The sequence below is a fragment of the Salvelinus fontinalis genome, chromosome 14, assembly GCF_029448725.1.
Source record: "Salvelinus fontinalis isolate EN_2023a chromosome 14, ASM2944872v1, whole genome shotgun sequence".
Classification (NCBI taxonomy): Eukaryota; Metazoa; Chordata; class Actinopteri; order Salmoniformes; family Salmonidae; genus Salvelinus; species Salvelinus fontinalis.
The window spans coordinates 12,948,047-12,966,389 of NC_074678.1; the positions used below are offsets into that span (position 1 = coordinate 12,948,047).

Consider the following 18,343-nt stretch of genomic DNA (forward strand, 5'->3'; position numbering starts at 1 on the left):
CCAAATCCCAGGTTGCTGTGTAATCCATTGGCAGGCGACTCAATCCACAGGTTAATCAACTAGCATGCTAGCTAGTCTCTTGTAAAAGGTGGGTCGCTTGAAAACGATTTGTTAACTAGATCATTCCACGTATTTCGTTAATTGGCACAAGACAAGTGACGAATATTATGAAGAATGCATAACTTTGAAAGCTGTGCTCGTCGACAAAGTAAACCAGGCAAGATCGGTCATTTTCAACAAATTGAATTCCCAGGTAGCTAACGTTGGAAACACAATTTAACATTATCGAGTTTAAACCTCTGCGATTAATTACTCTAGGAAACAGTTCATGCCTGAATGTTGAATTTATTTAAGTTGAGTGTAATACTTTATTGAATTTATATACCGGTTTCCAGCAAGTCCCAGGTATTTCCATGTATTTGGAAAAATAGCTAATCGACTGCTAGTTTGGAGCTAGCCTAGCAAACATTAACTAGCTTGACGTGCGTGAGACTTTCCGAGTTTGTTGTTTGTGAACAATATGATTTTAGCTGGCTAGTTAAATATTACATTGAACGTATTTGAGTTAACTAACTAGATACAACTTTGCCTGTAAGTGTGATAACTTATTACAGTGACTCACAAAGCAGGGGTCCTACTCTATTTGGACGGGTTATTTAGCTAACGTCAGTTCAACCCTGTATGCTGACAACATGTTTTAAGTCTCAACTAAGAGCATTACGCCTCATGTCCACCAGATTCATCAAACTGTTTGCGTTCCGGCGGAAGTCATTCATTGTCAAGGGAGCAGTCCGAAACGCGACGCTGGGGATGCCGCACTAGGTTTCGGTGCATTCTGCATGAGTCAAATATTTCCTGCTTTGCTTTACAGAGCGGTGGTACAAACGGAAGTACACACATACTCCAACAAGTTGCAAAGCGACGCAGGTGCATCAAGTACAAAAATGTGGACTAGACATCTGGCAAAACAAAACGCAGATGTATCTGGTGGACATTGGGCGTTACAGTCTGGAGTGTGATCAGAAGGCATAGTGGTGTAGTACTTTACTTTTTTCTCATTTTTTTTCTTCAGTTATTAAGAAAAAAATATATTTTATTCTGTTATTGAAAACGGACCTTTTTCTTTTATCAAGTGAGGTGTTTTTCTAAGCCCCATGGACACCTTGAATAGTAGGAGTGAGCCCCGATATTCTGATGGCGATCACAACCACTGGCTGATTGAGAGACCTGAAGACATGGATCACAGGAGCCGGGAGGCGTGGCGGCTGGTAGATGTCCTGCTGTCCGGGGGTGCTCCATGGGGATTCACACTCAAAGGAGGCAGAGAGCACCGAGAACCACTGCTCATCACAAAGGTAATTCAGGAGACAGTCTGCTCTAATTTAAACATTTAATACCATGCAAGAAAGGCCCTCTTCCAAGTATGAGTTGTGAAATATCAGAGGACATTAATACGGTACACTCTTTACTGGTTTATGTTCCTGATAACGTTGACAAGTGTTTCCTGTTGTGGAAGGACGTGTGCTTGTCTTAACTGGGTTGATGGATTGTCTGAAAGCGTATATTCAATAGGTCATGTGTAGACTAGTCTCTATGCCCCAGGAGACCTGTACTTGGTCTGTCGCTGCTGAAGGTAACATCCCGTACTCTAGAAACATATTTAACAGCCCTCTGTTTGACCCATTTCTGATAGATAGATAGATGGATAGAAAACACTCTCTAGTTTCTAAAACCGTTTGAATTATATCTGTGAGTAAAACAGAACTGGAGTTAGAGCAATTTTCCTATGAGGATGTGAGAATGCTGAAATCTGCAGGCTGTTCTGAGGTCAGTTTATTAATTTGCCTGTCTTCTATTGGTTGAGATGCACTGCATACGCCTTCCCCTGGATGTCAGCGAATAGTGAGAATTGAAGTGGTGTTGCTAGGCAGATCTGAGAGCTTATAAATGGGCTGGCAACGTGGGGTCCGTCCTTTCTTCTCTTCGCCATGACGCAAAAAGGACCTCTTGGTGTCGTTATAGAAAGCTCCCTTTATAGCCCTTAGATATATCCGGCTCTGTTTTTATTCGATATAGGTGTTAAAGACATAATGTTGTTATTTTAAAACGAGTTATATCAGTTTATATCAGTATATTGCTATTTTCTGATATTTATTAGTGCTGCGTTATAGTGAGTTGGGCACGTCTTTGCCACATGGCTAATGTTTACTGCTAATTCCAACGTTGAAGACGACAATCTACAACCGAGCAACGATTCTTTTGGAAAAAGGACAACTTGCCCAAGATTCTGATGGAAGCTCATCAAATAGTAAGAATTATTTATGATGTTAATTCGTTGTTCTGTTGAAAAATGTTAAGCTCATATTCCGCCATTAATCTCGGTGCGGTCTCGCTGTAACGCACGCTGTATGTCGTAGTAACGTTAATTGTAAAAATCTAACACAGCGATTGCATTAAGAACTAATGTATCTTTCATTTGCTGTCCAACCTGTATTTTTTAGTCAAGTTTAAATTTAGTTACTGATTAGATTAGGTGCCTCTCCCAAGATTTCTCCCGACATTTTGTTGGCAGCTTGGCTACTTTTCTCATTGTATAACCACGATTTGTGCCGCTAAATATGCACATTTTCGAACAAACTCTATATGTATTGTGTAATATGATGTCATAGGATTGTCATCTGAAGAAGTTTGAGAAGTTAGTGAAAAAATTAATATCTTTTGCTAGTTTATTCGTTATCGCTATTGTTGGCCTGAATCAATGCTGTTGTGTGGTTGGCTATTGTAGTATGCTAATATAATGCTATATTGTGTTTTCGCTGTAAAACACTTAAAAAATCTGAAATATTGGCTGGATTCACAAGATCTTTGTCTTTCATTAGCCGTATGCTGTGTATTTTTCAGAAATGTTTTATGATGAGTATTTAGCTAATTAACATTGGTCTCTGTAGTTATTCTAGTTGCTTTGGTGATTTATACCTGAAATATGCACATTTTTCTAACAAAACATATGCTATACAATAAATATGTTATCAGACTGTCATCTGATTAAGTTGTTGCTTGGTTAGTGGCTATTTATATCTTTATTTGGTCGAAATTGTGATAGCTACCTATGCAGGAAAAAAATGGTGGAGAAAAAAAAGTTGTCTTTTGCTATCGTGGTTAGCTAATAGATTTACATATTGTGTCTTCCCTGTAAAACATTTTAAAAATCAGAAATGATGGCTGGATTCACAAGATGTGTATCTTTTCATCTGGTGTCTTGGACTTGTGATTTAATGATATTTAGATGCTACTATTTACTTGTGACGCTATGCTAGGCTATGCTAGTCAGCTTTTTTACTGATGGGGGTGCTCCCGGATCCGGGACTGTGATGAAGTAGAAGTTAAATAAATTTTTTCCTAAGCTCACTACCTAGTTCCCATACGCCGTAGTAGTTGCCTTGCGAGATTACTGCGTGATCCCAGATGGCAGATTACCTTTAGGGAGATATGGTTAGAATTCGGTAAACTCTGGAGAAGTTGGATATAAACATTTATTTTCACACATTGTATGTATGGCCCGTACCGACTGGTAAGGCATTGCGGTTTATAGATTTGCCTTTGGTGATGTCCCCTTCAGCAGCGACAGACCAAGTACAGGTCTCCTGGAGCAAAGACACTAGTGGAGGTTTGACCTCTCACACAGCAGAAAGACACTAGTGGAGGTTTGACCTCTCACACAGCAGAAAGACACTAGTGGAGGTTTGACCTCTCACACAGCAGAAAGACACTAGTGGAGGTTTGACCTCTCACACAGCAGAAAGACACTAGTGGAGGTTTGACCTCTCACACAGCAGAAAGACACTAGTGGAGGTTTGACCTCTCACACAGCAGAAAGACACTAGTGGAGGTTTGACCTCTCACACAGCAGAAAGACACTAGTGGAGGTTTGACCTCTCACACAGCAGAAAGACTAGTGGAGGTTTGACCTCTCACACAGCAGAAAGACACTAGTGGAGGTTTGACCTCTCACACAGCAGAAAGACACTAGTGGAGGTTTGACCTCTCACACAGCAGAAAGACACTAGTGGAGGTTTGACCTCTCACACAGCAGAAAGACACTAGTGGAGGTTTGACCTCTCACACAGCAGAAAGACACTAGTGGAGGTTTGACCTCTCACACAGCAGAAAGACACTAGTGGAGGTTTGACCTCTCACACAGCAGAAAGACACTAGTGGAGGTTTGACCTCTCACACAGCAGAAAGACACTAGTGGAGGTTTGACCTCTCACACAGCAGAAAGACACTAGTGGAGGTTTGACCTCTCACACAGCAGAAAGACACTAGTGGAGGTTTGACCTCTCACACAGCAGAAAGACACTAGTGGAGGTTTGACCTCTCACACAGCAGAAAGACACTAGTGGAGGTTTGACCTCTCACACAGCAGAAAGACACTAGTGGAGGTTTGACCTCTCACACAGCAGAAAGACACTAGTGGAGGTTTGACCTCTCACACAGCAGAAAGACACTAGTGGAGGTTTGACCTCTCACACAGCAGAAAGACTAGTGGAGGTTTGACCTCTCACACAGCAGAAAGACACTAGTGGAGGTTTGACCTCTCACACAGCAGAAAGACACTAGTGGAGGTTTGACCTCTCACACAGCAGAAAGACACTAGTGGAGGTTTGACCTCTCACACAGCAGAAAGACACTAGTGGAGGTTTGACCTCTCACACAGCAGAAAGACACTAGTGGAGGTTTGACCTCTCACACAGCAGAAAGACACTAGTGGAGGTTTGACCTCTCACACAGCAGAAAGACTAGTGGAGGTTTGACCTCTCACACAGCAGAAAGACTAGTGGAGGTTTGACCTCTCACACAGCAGAAAGACTAGTGGAGGTTTGACCTCTCACACAACAGAAAGACACTAGTGGAGGTTTGACCTCTCACACAGCAGAAAGACACTAGTGGAGGTTTGACCTCTCACACAGCAGAAAGACACTAGTGGAGGTTTGACCTCTCACACAGCAGAAAGACACTAGTGGAGGTTTGACCTCTCACACAGCAGAAAGACACTAGTGGAGGTTTGACCTCTCACACAGCAGAAAGACTAGTGGAGGTTTGACCTCTCACACAGCAGAAAGACACTAGTGGAGGTTTGACCTCTCACACAACAGAAAGACACTAGTGGAGGTTTGACCTCTCACACAGCAGAAAGACACTAGTGGAGGTTTGACCTCTCACACAGCAGAAAGACACTAGTGGAGGTTTGACCTCTCACACAGCAGAAAGACTAGTGGAGGTTTGACCTCTCACACAGCAGAAAGACTAGTGGAGGTTTGACCTCTCACACAGCAGAAAGACTAGTGGAGGTTTGACCTCTCACACAACAGAAAGACACTAGTGGAGGTTTGACCTCTCACACAGCAGAAAGACACTAGTGGAGGTTTGACCTCTCACACAGCAGAAAGACACTAGTGGAGGTTTGACCTCTCACACAGCAGAAAGACTAGTGGAGGTTTGACCTCTCACACAGCAGAAAGACTAGTGGAGGTTTGACCTCTCACACAGCAGAAAGACACTAGTGGAGGTTTGACCTCTCACACAACAGAAAGACACTAGTGGAGGTTTGACCTCTCACACAACAGAAAGACACTAGTGGAGGTTTGACCTCTCACACAGCAGAAAGACACTAGTGGAGGTTTGACCTCTCACACAGCAGAAAGACACTAGTGGAGGTTTGACCTCTCACACAACAGAAAGACACTAGTGGAGGTTTGACCTCTCACACAGCAGAAAGACTAGTGGAGGTTTGACCTCTCACACAGCAGAAAGACACTAGTGGAGGTTTGACCTCTCACACAGCAGAAAGACACTAGTGGAGGTTTGACCTCTCACACAGCAGAAAGACACTAGTGGAGGTTTGACCTCTCACACAGCAGAAAGACACTAGTGGAGGTTTGACCTCTCACACAACAGAAAGACACTAGTGGAGGTTTGACCTCTCACACAGCAGAAAGACACTAGTGGAGGTTTGACCTCTCACACAGCAGAAAGACTAGTGGAGGTTTGAGCTCTCACACAGCAGAAAGACACTAGTGGAGGTTTGACCTCTCACACAGCAGAAAGACACTAGTGGAGGTTTGACCTCTCACACAGCAGAAAGACACTAGTGGAGGTTTGACCTCTCACACAGCAGAAAGACACTAGTGGAGGTTTGACCTCTCACACAGCAGAAAGACACTAGTGGAGGTTTGACCTCTCACACAGCAGAAAGACACTAGTGGAGGTTTGACCTCTCACACAGCAGAAAGACACTAGTGGAGGTTTGACCTCTCACACAGCAGAAAGACACTAGTGGAGGTTTGACCTCTCACACAGCAGAAAGACACTAGTGGAGGTTTGACCTCTCACACAGCAGAAAGACACTAGTGGAGGTTTGACCTCTCACACAGCAGAAAGACACTAGTGGAGGTTTGACCTCTCACACAGCAGAAAGACACTAGTGGAGGTTTGACCTCTCACACAGCAGAAAGACACTAGTGGAGGTTTGACCTCTCACACAGCAGAAAGACACTAGTGGAGGTTTGACCTCTCACACAGCAGAAAGACACTAGTGGAGGTTTGACCTCTCACACAGCAGAAAGACACTAGTGGAGGTTTGACCTCTCACACAGCAGAAAGACACTAGTGGAGGTTTGACCTCTCACACAGCAGAAAGACACTAGTGGAGGTTTGACCTCTCACACAGCAGAAAGACACTAGTGGAGGTTTGACCTCTCACACAGCAGAAAGACTAGTGGAGGTTTGACCTCTCACACAGCAGAAAGACACTAGTGGAGGTTTGACCTCTCACACAGCAGAAAGACACTAGTGGAGGTTTGACCTCTCACACAGCAGAAAGACACTAGTGGAGGTTTGACCTCTCACACAGCAGAAAGACACTAGTGGAGGTTTGACCTCTCACACAGCAGAAAGACACTAGTGGAGGTTTGACCTCTCACACAGCAGAAAGACACTAGTGGAGGTTTGACCTCTCACACAGCAGAAAGACTAGTGGAGGTTTGACCTCTCACACAGCAGAAAGACACTAGTGGAGGTTTGACCTCTCACACAACAGAAAGACTTCTTCCATCAGAGAAGCATGTTTCAAACCCTTGTTCATTTGCACAATGTCTCTCGTTCACATTCACTTGTTAATGTCCAAACTCCCCAAAAAATGACATTCGGTGGCTACTACCTACAATGCCTTCAGAAAGTATTCATACCCTTTGACTTATTCCACATTTTGTTAGTCTGATTTAACACTGATGAAATTATATTATTTCTCACCCATCTACACACAACACCCCATAATGACAAAGTGAGAGTATGTTCTTATACGTTTTTAGAAAATGAAATGCAGGTCTTATTTACGTAAGTATTCACACCCCGGAGTCAATACGTGTTAGAATCACTTTTGGCAGCGACTACATCTTCCTGGGTAAGTCTCTAAAAGCTTTGCACACCTGGCTTGTACAGTATTTCCACTTCTTCAATCTTGTCAAGTTGGTTGTTGATCATTGCTAGACAGACATTTTCAAGTCTTGCCGTAGATTTAAATGAACTGTACCTCAGCTACTCGGGAACATTCAATGTCGTCTTGGCAAGCAGCTCCAGTGTATATTTGGCCTTGTGTTTTAGGTTATCGTCCCGTTGAAAGGTGAATTTGTCTCTCAGTGTTTGTGGAAAAGCAGAAGCAGGATTTTGCTTGTTCTTAGCTCTATAATGTTTATTTTTATGCTAAAAAAACTCCTTGGTCCTTGCCGGAGACAAACACAACATGATGCAACCACCACTATGCTTGAACATATGAAGTGGTACTCGGTGATGTTCTGCCCCAAACATAAACGCTTTTCAGGATAAAGTTGTTTTACTTCAGTGCCTTATTTCAAACAGGATGTTCCTGAATATTTGTCTTCTCTTCACTCTGTCATGTAGGTTAGTATTGTGGAGTAACTACAATACTGTTGATCCATCCTCAGTTGTCTCCTATCACAGCCATTAAACTCTGTAACTGTTTTCAAGTCCCCATTGGCCTCATGGTGAAATCCCTGAGTAGGGAACCAATAGGTGCCCTTCTTGGTGAGATGTTGGACAACCTCTCTGGTCTTTGTGGTGTTTTGTATACCAGACAAAGTGGCAGGTACAGTGCATTCCTGAAGTATTCAGACCCCATTTTGTTACATTACAGCCTTATTCTAAAATTGATTAAGAATTTTTCTCAGCAATCTACACAGCTTATTTTAAATTTTATTTATTGCAAATGTATTAAAACTTAACTGAAATCACATTTACATAAGTATTCAGATCCTTTACTCAGTACTTTGTTGAAGCACCTTTGGCAGTGATTACAGCCTCGAGTCTTCTTGGGTATGACGTTACCAGCTTGGCACACCTGTATTTGGGGAGTTTCTCCCATTCTTCTCTGCAGATCCTCTCAAGCTCTGTCAGGTTGGATGGGGAGCGTCGCTGCACAGCTATTTTCAGGTCTCTCCAGGGATGTTCGTTTGGGCTCAAGTCCGGGCTCTGGCTGGGCCACTCAAGGACATTCAGAGACTTGTCCCGAAGCCACTCCTGCGTTGTCTTGGCTGTGTGCTTAGGGTCGTTGTCCTGTTGGAAGGTGAACCTTCACCCCAGTCTGAGGTCCTGAGTGCTCTGGAGCAGGTTTTCATCAAGGATCTCTCTGTACAACGCTCCGTTCATCTTCATCCTGACTTGTGACGCTTGGCATTCAGGCCAAAGAGTTCAATCTTGGTTTCATCAGACCAGAGAATCTTGTAAATAAGAATTTGTTCTTAACTGACTTGCCTAGAATTGATTTTACTAAGGCTGTTTTTGCTTTGTCATTATGGGGTATTGTGTGTAGATTGATGAGGAAATCCATTTTAGAATAAGGCTGTAATGTAACAAAATGTGTGAAAAGTCAAAGGGTCTGAATACTTTCCCAATGCGCTGTACATACCGTCCACTACAATGTTGTTGTTGTTGCCCTAATTACACAAATAAGCAACAACAACAAAGATCTGCGTGCTTATTAATGTTTCTAAAACAAGAAATGTGGTACCAGTAAGAAGTAATGTGGTATATTGCTCATTTTAATATTCTCTGACCTTTTTAGTATTTTAACAAATCAGAATTTTTAGCTGCCCCTTTAAGGTTACCTTGGTAACAGGGCCACTGGAGTCATCACTGTACATTAAAGGCCAATGTCTCTTGCTTGCAGTGGGAGCTAACTCAAACACTGTAAAGCAACCTAGCGCTGTGAACAAGAAAGGCAGTGTTGCTATGCGAGGTGGGATAGCGATAACGTGAGGATTCGGTTTATGCGTTACCAGATATGAAACAAATGAGCAGAAATACTTTGAAAACAGCTACATTTATTTAGCTATTATAATCACAACTCTCACTTGTGCCCATACCTGACTATTGGTGTTAAATGCAACACTGTAGAGCCCAAAGTGTTACCACGTGCCAACATGGCTGGTGAATTAGACATTTGTTACCCGTTTGACAGATGGAGGCCCTGCCATAACAAGTGACACAATCTCAATTTTAAAATGCAGGCTGTAACACAAAACAAAATGTCTCAAAAGTAAAGGTTTGTGAATACTTCCTGGCGGGAATGTGTGGTAGGTTCGTTTAATGGGGAGATGCTCCATCATAGTACTAAGGGCGATTTTGAAACAAAGTCCATCTGGCCGTATAGACAATCATATAGAATGGTTCTGAAAAAATCCCACTAACTTGTTTGTTATCTCACGCTGCAGGTTAATGATTAACCAGCAAGGTCTTCACCAGACAGTGAGTTCCAGGGGGTATGACAGCAGGCAGCTCCTGTCGTCTGGTTGCTGTGAACCTCTTCTACTTAGTGTAACATTCTGTATTGACCCAAACAGGTGTAAAGTTCAGCTCTCAGTGCTGCACAGTGGGCTCAGTCCCAACACACCACAGCATGCAGAGCTCTCAGTGGGCTCAGTCCCAACACACCACAGCATGCAGAGCTCTCAGTGCTTAGTGCTGCACAGTGGGCTCAGTCCCAACACACCACAGCATGCAGAGCTCTCAGTGCTTAGTGCTGCACAGTGAGCTCAGTACCAACACACCACAGCATGCAGAGCTCTCAGTGCTTAGTGCTGCACAGTGGGCTCAGTCCCAACACACCACAGCATGCAGAGCTCTCAGTGGGCTCAGTCCCAACACACCACAGCATGCAGAGCTCTCAGTGCTGCACAGTGGGCTCAGTCCCAACACACCACAGCATGCAGAGCTCTCAGTGCTTAGTGCTGCACAGTGGGCTCAGTCCCAACACACCACAGCATGCAGAGCTCTCAGTGCTGCACAGTGAGCTCAGTCCCAACACACCACAGCATGCAGAGCTCTCAGTGCTGCACATTGGGCTCAGTCCCAACACACCACAGCATGCAGAGCTCTCAGTGGGCTCAGTCCCAACACACCACAGCATGCAGAGCTCTCAGTGCTCAGTGCTGCACATTGGGCTCAGTCCCAACACACCACAGCATGCAGAGCTCTCAGTGCTTAGTGCTGCACAGTGCGCTCAGTCCCAACACACCACAGCATGCAGAGCTCTCAGTGCTTAGTGCTGCACAGTGAGCTCAGTCCCAACACACCTCAGCATGCAGAGCTCTCAGTGCTTAGTGCTGCACAGTGGGCTCAGTCCCAACACACCACAGCATGCAGAGCTCTCAGTGCTTAGTGCTGCACAGTGAGCTCAGTACCAACACACCACAGCATGCAGAGCTCTCAGTGCTTAGTGCTGCACAGTGGGCTCAGTCCCAACACACCACAGCATGCAGAGCTCTCAGTGCTTAGTGCTGCACAGTGGGCTCAGTCCCAACACACCACAGCATGCAGAGCTCTCAGTGCTGCACAGTGGGCTCAGTCCCAACACACCACAGCATGCAGAGCTCTCAGTGCTTAGTGCTGCACAGTGGGCTCAGTCCCAACACACCACAGCATGCAGAGCTCTCAGTGCTTAGTGCTGCACAGTGGGCTCAGTCCCAACACACCACAGCATGCAGAGCTCTTAGTGCTTAGTGCTGCACAGTGGGCTCAGTCCCAACACACCACAGCATGCAGAGCTCTTAGTGCTGCACAGTGGGCTCAGTCCCAACACACCACAGCATGCAGAGCTCACCGTGCTTAGTGCTGCACAGTGGGCTCAGTCCCAACACACCACAGCATGCAGAGCTCTCAGTGCTTAGTGCTGCACAGTGGGCTCAGTCCCAACACACCACAGCATGCAGAGCTCTCAGTGCTTAGTGCTGCACAGTGGGCTCAGTCCCAACACACCACAGCATGCAGAGCTCTCAGTGCTGCACAGTGGGCTCAGTCCCAACACACCACAGCATGCAGAGCTCTCAGTGCTTAGTGCTGCACAGTGGGCTCAGTCCCAACACACCACAGCATGCAGAGCTCTCAGTGCTTAGTGCTGCACAGTGGGCTCAGTCCCAACACACCTCAGCATGCAGAGCTCTCAGTGCTGCACAGTGGGCTCAGTCCCAACACACCACAGCATGCAGAGCTCTCAGTGCTTAGTGCTGCACAGTGGGCTCAGTCCCAACACACCACAGCATGCAGAGCTCTCAGTGCTTAGTGCTGCACAGTGGGCCCAGTCCCAACACACCACAGCATGCAGAGCTCTCAGTGGGCTCAGTCCCAACACACCACAGCATGCAGAGCTCTTAGTGCTGCACAGTGAGCTCAGTCCCAACACACCACAGCATGCAGAGCTCTCAGTGCTTAGTGCTGCACAGTGGGCTCAGTCCCAACACACCACAGCATGCAGAGCTCTCAGTGCTTAGTGCTGCACAGTGGGCTCAGTCCCAACACACCACAGCATGCAGAGCTCTCAGTGCTGCACAGTGGGCTCAGTCCCAACACACCACAGCATGCAGAGCTCTCAGTGAGCTCAGTGGGCTCAGTCCCAACACACCTCAGCATGCAGAGCTCTCAGTGCTTAGTGCTGCACAGTGGGCTCAGTCCCAACACACCACAGCATGCAGAGCTCTCAGTGCTTAGTGCTGCACAGTGGGCTCAGTCCCAACGCACCACAGCATGCAGAGCTCTCAGTGGGCTCAGTCCCAACACACCACAGCATGCAGAGCTCTCAGTGCTTAGTGCTGCACAGTGGGCTCAGTCCCAACACACCACAGCATGCAGAGCTCTCAGTGCTTAGTGCTGCACAGTGGGCTCAGTCCCAACACACCACAGCATGCAGAGCTCTCAGTGCTGCACAGTGGGCTCAGTCCCAACACACCTCAGCATGCAGAGCTCTCAGTGCTTAGTGCTGCACAGTGGGCTCAGTCCCAACACACCACAGCATGCAGAGCTCTCAGTGCTTAGTGCTGCACAGTGGGCTCAGTCCCAACACACCACAGCATGCAGAGCTCACCGTGCTTAGTGCTGCACAGTGGGCTCAGTCCCAACACACCACAGCATGCAGAGCTCTGTGGGCTCAGTCCCAACACACCACAGCATGCAGAGCTCTCAGTGCTTAGTGCTGCACAGTGGGCTCAGTCCCAACACACCACAGCATGCAGAGCTCACCGTGCTTAGTGCTGCACAGTGGGCTCAGTCCCAACACACCACAGCATGCAGAGCTCTCAGTGCTTAGTGCTGCACAGTGGGCTCAGTCCCAACACACCACAGCATGCAGAGCTCACCGTGCTTAGTGCTGCACAGTGGGCTCAGTCCCAACACACCACAGCAGCTCATAGCACCTTCCTTCACTCCCTGAGGTTAGGGACGTGATCCACACCAGCAGAATTCCTGAGCAGCTTATGGTCAGGTGGGTTCGGCTGCTGAATGGTGTTTAAGCCACCGACCAAGCGTAGCGTTCTGAAGTTGGCTCCAGTTGTCTTGGCAGGAGTTCAGTGGCTTTGTCACAGAGTTGTAGAACAGCCAGCAGTGTCCTAGTGTGAGCTTGGCCAGTGTACCGTGTATAGCAGTGTCCTAGTGTGAGCTTGGCCAGTGTACCGTGTATTGCAGTGTCCTAGTGTGAGCTTGGCCACTATACCGTGTATAGCAGTGTCCTAGTGTGAGCTTGGCCACTATACCGTGTATAGCAGTGTCCTAGTGTGAGCTTGGCCACTATACCGTGTATAGCAGTGTCCTAGTGTGAGCTTGGCCACTATACCGTGTATAGCAGTGTCCTAGTGTGAGCTTGGCCACTATACCGTGTATAGCAGTGTCCTAGTGTGAGCTTGGCCACTATACCGTGTATAGCAGTGTCCTAGTGTGAGCTTGGCCACTATACCGTGTATAGCAGTGTCCTAGTGTGAGCTTGGCCACTATACCGTGTATAGCAGTGTCCTAGTGTGAGCTTGGCCACTATACCGTGTATAGCAGTGTCCTAGTGTGAGCTTGGCCACTATACCGTGTATAGCAGTGTCCTAGTGTGAGCTTGGCCACTATACCGTGTATAGCAGTGTCCTAGTGTGAGCTTGGCCACTATACCGTGTATAGCAGTGTCCTAGTGTGAGCTTGGCCACTATACCGTGTATAGCAGTGTCCTAGTGTGAGCTTGGCCACTATACCGTGTATAGCAGTGTCCTAGTGTGAGCTTGGGCACTATACCGTGTATAGCAGTGTCCTAGTGTGAGCTTGGCCACTATACCGTGTATAGCAGTGTCCTAGTGTGAGCTTGGCCACTATACCGTGTATAGCAGTGTCCTAGTGTGAGCTTGGCCACTATACCGTGTATAGCAGTGTCCTAGTGTGAGCTTGGCCACTATACCGTGTATAGCAGTGTCCTAGTGTGAGCTTGGGCACTATACCGTGTATAGCAGTGTCCTAGTGTGAGCTTGGGCACTATACCGTGTATAGCAGTGTCCTAGTGTGAGCTTGGGCACTATACCGTGTATAGCAGTGTCCTAGTGTGAGCTTGGGCACTATACCGTGTATAGCAGTGTCCTAGTGTGAGCTTGGGCACTATACCGTGTATAGCAGTGTCCTAGTGTGAGCTTGGCCACTATACCGTGTATAGCAGTGTCCTAGTGTGAGCTTGGGCACTATACCGTGTATAGCAGTGTCCTAGTGTGAGCTTGGGCACTATACCGTGTATAGCAGTGTCCTAGTGTGAGCTTGGCCACTATACCGTGTATAGCAGTGTCCTATTTGAGCTTGGCCAGTATACCTTGTATAGCAGTGTCCTATTTGAGCTTGGCCAGTATACCTTGTATAGCAGTGTCCTATTTGAGCTTGGCCAGTATAGCAGGGTATTTTGAAATGCCCACTTCATGATTTTAAATGCCTCCTTTTTTTTCTTTCTCTTTTTGTGTGGGACACCCTAAAGTTTGCAGGGGTGCATGCTACGCCCCAACTATAAGTAATCTCCAGCTCAGGGATCCAGCTATGCTTTTGGTTTGCTAACTGGCTAGATGTCAAGATCAATCTTTTTGGTTACAGCAGAGAATCAATCCCCTCCTGGATAAAGATCCCTGATGCCTAAATTTATTTTGTGCATTAAATATTTTGTTTGGAATGAAATGGCGCCCCTTGTGTGCACTGCCGGTAATACAGTATACCCTAGTATTGTAGAGGTATGGAAAGCTGGAGGTTGCCCAATCCTACCCTAGGGTTCTAGAACAGCCATCCAGCGCTCCAGGGGACCAGCAGGGAAAATGGCCGTCACACCTCAACGACTAACTGGTGAGAGGATGTTAATGTGACTCTGACTAACAAAGTAGACCTAACCGTTTAATATACAGTCTAATAGGTGGACTAGATGGGGGGGGGGGGGCTAGCTTAGTAGTGTGTAGGGGCGGAAGCCGACAGCTTTACGACTCAATGTTTTGCTAGTGATGGGCTTTCACTTTGACACTAGAATGTACCGTTGACGTGGTCACTAATACGATTATTGTGAACAGGGAGGGACATTAACACCTGTTAAATGCGAGTAGGTTTTGGCATTGGTGGGTAAGAATGTCTTTCAACAGTCACGGTGGCGGGTGGTGTGGTGGTTCATTTCTTTACTTTCAAATGAGGAGAGACAAACTTATCACACAAGTCAGCTTTATACTTAAACTAAATCTTTATTCACTTATTAATAAGGGAGCAGGTCAATACAACACACACAGAGTGAATCGATTGAGTGCTCTACGATAATGACGGCTGGTCTACGAATCACCCTCAGATGATTCGTTGAGAGCCCCCGAGACAAAAGTACAAAGGTCTTTTATAGCCAAGATACACCCACCTACATGACAAACAACAGATGTATGGAATGGGTCACAAGGTTAAGATTTGTATGAAAGATACTTATAATTCACAGTAGACATTATCTGCTGTAAAAACAGTACTCTTTGTGTAGAGACCAAGGTCTGGCCTTTTAGTCATCTCTTCCTGGTACCAAATAGAACAGAAACATTAACTCATGCTATGGAATGTGGAATCACCCAAAAGACATTGTACATCTCCTGTCAGTGTTAAATCTCCCAGAAGCCCACTTTCAGTTAACACAGACATAATAGAGTTAAAATAACTATTCTGTTTCATAAAACAACCATTTGATGCAATTAAACTATTATAGCATAATCTTGTAATTTCTCTCAGAGAGCATTTGGGAAGTGTTTTTTTTCAATCGAAAGGACACGTAGAAGTTGGTTGAGTTGACCTGAAAAGATACTTTGTGCTCGTGTTTCTTGGCTCACACACTAGGTGGTATTTCAATAGTAAACTGAACAAAAATATAAATGCAACATGTAAAAAGTGTTTTCATCAGCTGAAATAAAAGATCCCAGAAATGTTCCATACGAACAAAAAGCGCATTTCTTTCAAATTTTGTGCACAAATTTGTTTACTTCCCTGTTAGTGAGCGTTTCTCCTTTGCCAAGATAATCCATCCACCTGCTGGGGACAATAAAAGGCCATTCTAAAATGTGCAGTTTTGTCACACAACACAATGCCACTGTCTCAAGTTTTGAGGGAGCGTGCAATTGGCATGCTGACTGTAGGAATGTCCACCTGAGCTGTTGCCAGAGAATTTAATGTTCATTTCTCTACCATAAGCCACCTGCAATGTCGTTTTAGAGAATTTGGCAGTATGTCCAACCGGCCTCATAACCGCAGACCACGTATCACCATGCCAGCTCAGGACCTCCACATGCGGCTTCTTCACCTGCGGGATCGTCTGAGACCAGGCACCCGTACGGCTGATGAAACTGAGGAGTATTTCTGTCTGTCATAAACCCCTTTTTGTGGGGAAAAACTAATTCTGATTGGCTGGGCCTGGCCTGGCAACCAAGTGGGTGAGCCTATGTCCTCCAAGGTCCATCCATGGCTGCGCTCCTGCCCAGTCCATATATTGGGGCCTAATGAATTTATTTAGTGTTTTAGTGTTGAACACAGTTATAGTGTTTATGTAAATGTACTCAGCCACGGTATCAGTGTTTATGTAAATGTACTCAGACACGGTATCAGTGTTTATGTAAATGTACTCAGCCACGGTATCAGTGTTCATGTAAATGTACTCAGCCACGGTATCAGTGTTCATGTAAATATACTCAGCCACGGTATCAGTGTTTATGTAAATGTACTCAGCCACGGTATCAGTGTTTATGTAAATGTACTCAGCCACGGTATCAGTGTTCATGTAAATGTACTCAGCCACGGTATCAGTGTTCATGTAAATGTACTCAGCCACGGTATCAGTGTTTATGTAAATGTACTCAGCCACGATATCAGTGTTCATGTAAATGTACTCAGCCACGGTATTCGTGTTTATGTAAATGTACTCAGCCACGGTATTAGTGTTTATGTAAATCTACTCAGCCACGGTATTAGTGTTTATGTAAATGTACTCAGCCACGGTATTAGTGTTTATGTAAATGTACTCAGCCACGGTATTCGTGTTTATGTAAATGTACTCAGCCACAGTATTAGTGTTCAAGATGTTCAAATGTTCATAGATGACCAGCAGGGTCAAATAATAATCATCACAGTGGTTGTAGAGGGTGCAGCAGGTCAGTACCTCAGGAGTAAATGTCAGTTGGCTTTTCATAGCCGATCATTCAGAGTTAGAGACAGCAGGTGTGGTACAGAGAGAGTCGAAAACAGCAGGTCCGGGACAGGTAGCACGCCCAGTGAACAGGTCAGTGTTCCATAGCCGCAGGCAGAACAGTTGAAACTGGAGCAGCAGCACGACCAGGTGGACTGGGGACAGCAAGGAATCATCAGGCCAGGTAGTCCTGAGGCATGGTCCTAGGGCTCAGGTCCTCTGAGAGGAGAGAGCGGGAGAATATTGGAGGGAGCATACTTAAATTCACACAGGACACCGGATAAGACAGGAAAAATACTCCAGAATTAACCGCCCGACCCTAGCCCCCCGACAAAAACTACTGCAGCATAAATACTGGAGGCTGAGACAGATGCCCTGGTCAGTCTGTCATCAGGGGTTCATGACCCCAGTTGACCTGGTCAGTCTCTCGTCAGGGGTTCATGACCCCAGTTGACCTGGTCAGTCTCATCAGGGGTTCAGATCATTCCCTTGGAACTCTTATTTGTTCCGTCACTGTGCTGAGGAACACAGAGAGCAGAGCTGACATTAGAGCCTCTGATAGTTATTTTATCTCCATATTTCTTCTTGAATGCGTAAATTAAAGCGCACAGAGGACCAGCAGTTTGAAAATTGCAATATAGTATTGTTTCAACCAGACAGCCAGTCAGAGAGCAGCGTTGTTTCAACCAGACAGCCAGTCAGAGAGCAGCGTTGTTTCAACCAGACAGCCAGTCAGAGAGCAGCGTTGTTTCAACCAGACAGCCAGTCAGAGAGCAGCGTTGTTTCAACCAGACAGCCAGTCAGAGAGCAGCGTTGTTTCAACCAGACAGCCAGTCAGAGAGCAGCGTTGTTTCAACCAGACAGCCAGTCAGAGAGCAGCGTTGTTTCAACCAGACAGCCAGTCAGAGAGCAGCGTTGTTTCAACCAGACAGCCAGTCAGAGAGCAGCGTTGTTTCAACCAGACAGCCAGTCAGAGAGCAGCGTTGTTTCAACCAGACAGCCAGTCAGAGAGCAGCGTTGTTTCAACCAGACAGCCAGTCAGAGAGCAGCGTTGTTTCAACCAGACAGCCAGTCAGAGAGCAGCGTTGTTTCAACCAGACAGCCAGTCAGAGAGCAGCGTTGTTTCAACCAGACAGCCAGTCAGAGAGCAGCGTTGTTTCAACCAGACAGCCAGTCAGAGAGCAGCGTTGTTTCAACCAGACAGCCAGTCAGAGAGCAGCGTTGTTTCAACCAGACAGCCAGTCGGAGAGCAGCGTTGTTTCAACCAGACAGCCAGTCGGAGAGCAGCGTTGTTTCAACCAGACA

General features: G+C 46.2%; 1 protein-coding gene across 4 annotated transcripts in view; it reads left to right on the top strand.

The window, feature by feature from the left end:
- Positions 1–18,343, top strand: part of LOC129869502 (protein Shroom2-like) — a 132,398-nt gene continuing 114,055 nt past the window's right edge. For 2 of the 4 annotated variants that reach the window (XM_055943963.1, XM_055943967.1), the window contains exons 1-2: positions 1–88; positions 1,134–1,355. In XM_055943963.1, the coding sequence (XP_055799938.1) occupies positions 1,155–1,355 (201 nt within the window). In that variant the 5' untranslated portion in view covers positions 1–88; positions 1,134–1,154. The other 2 variants (XM_055943965.1, XM_055943964.1) reach the window with 2 other exon arrangements.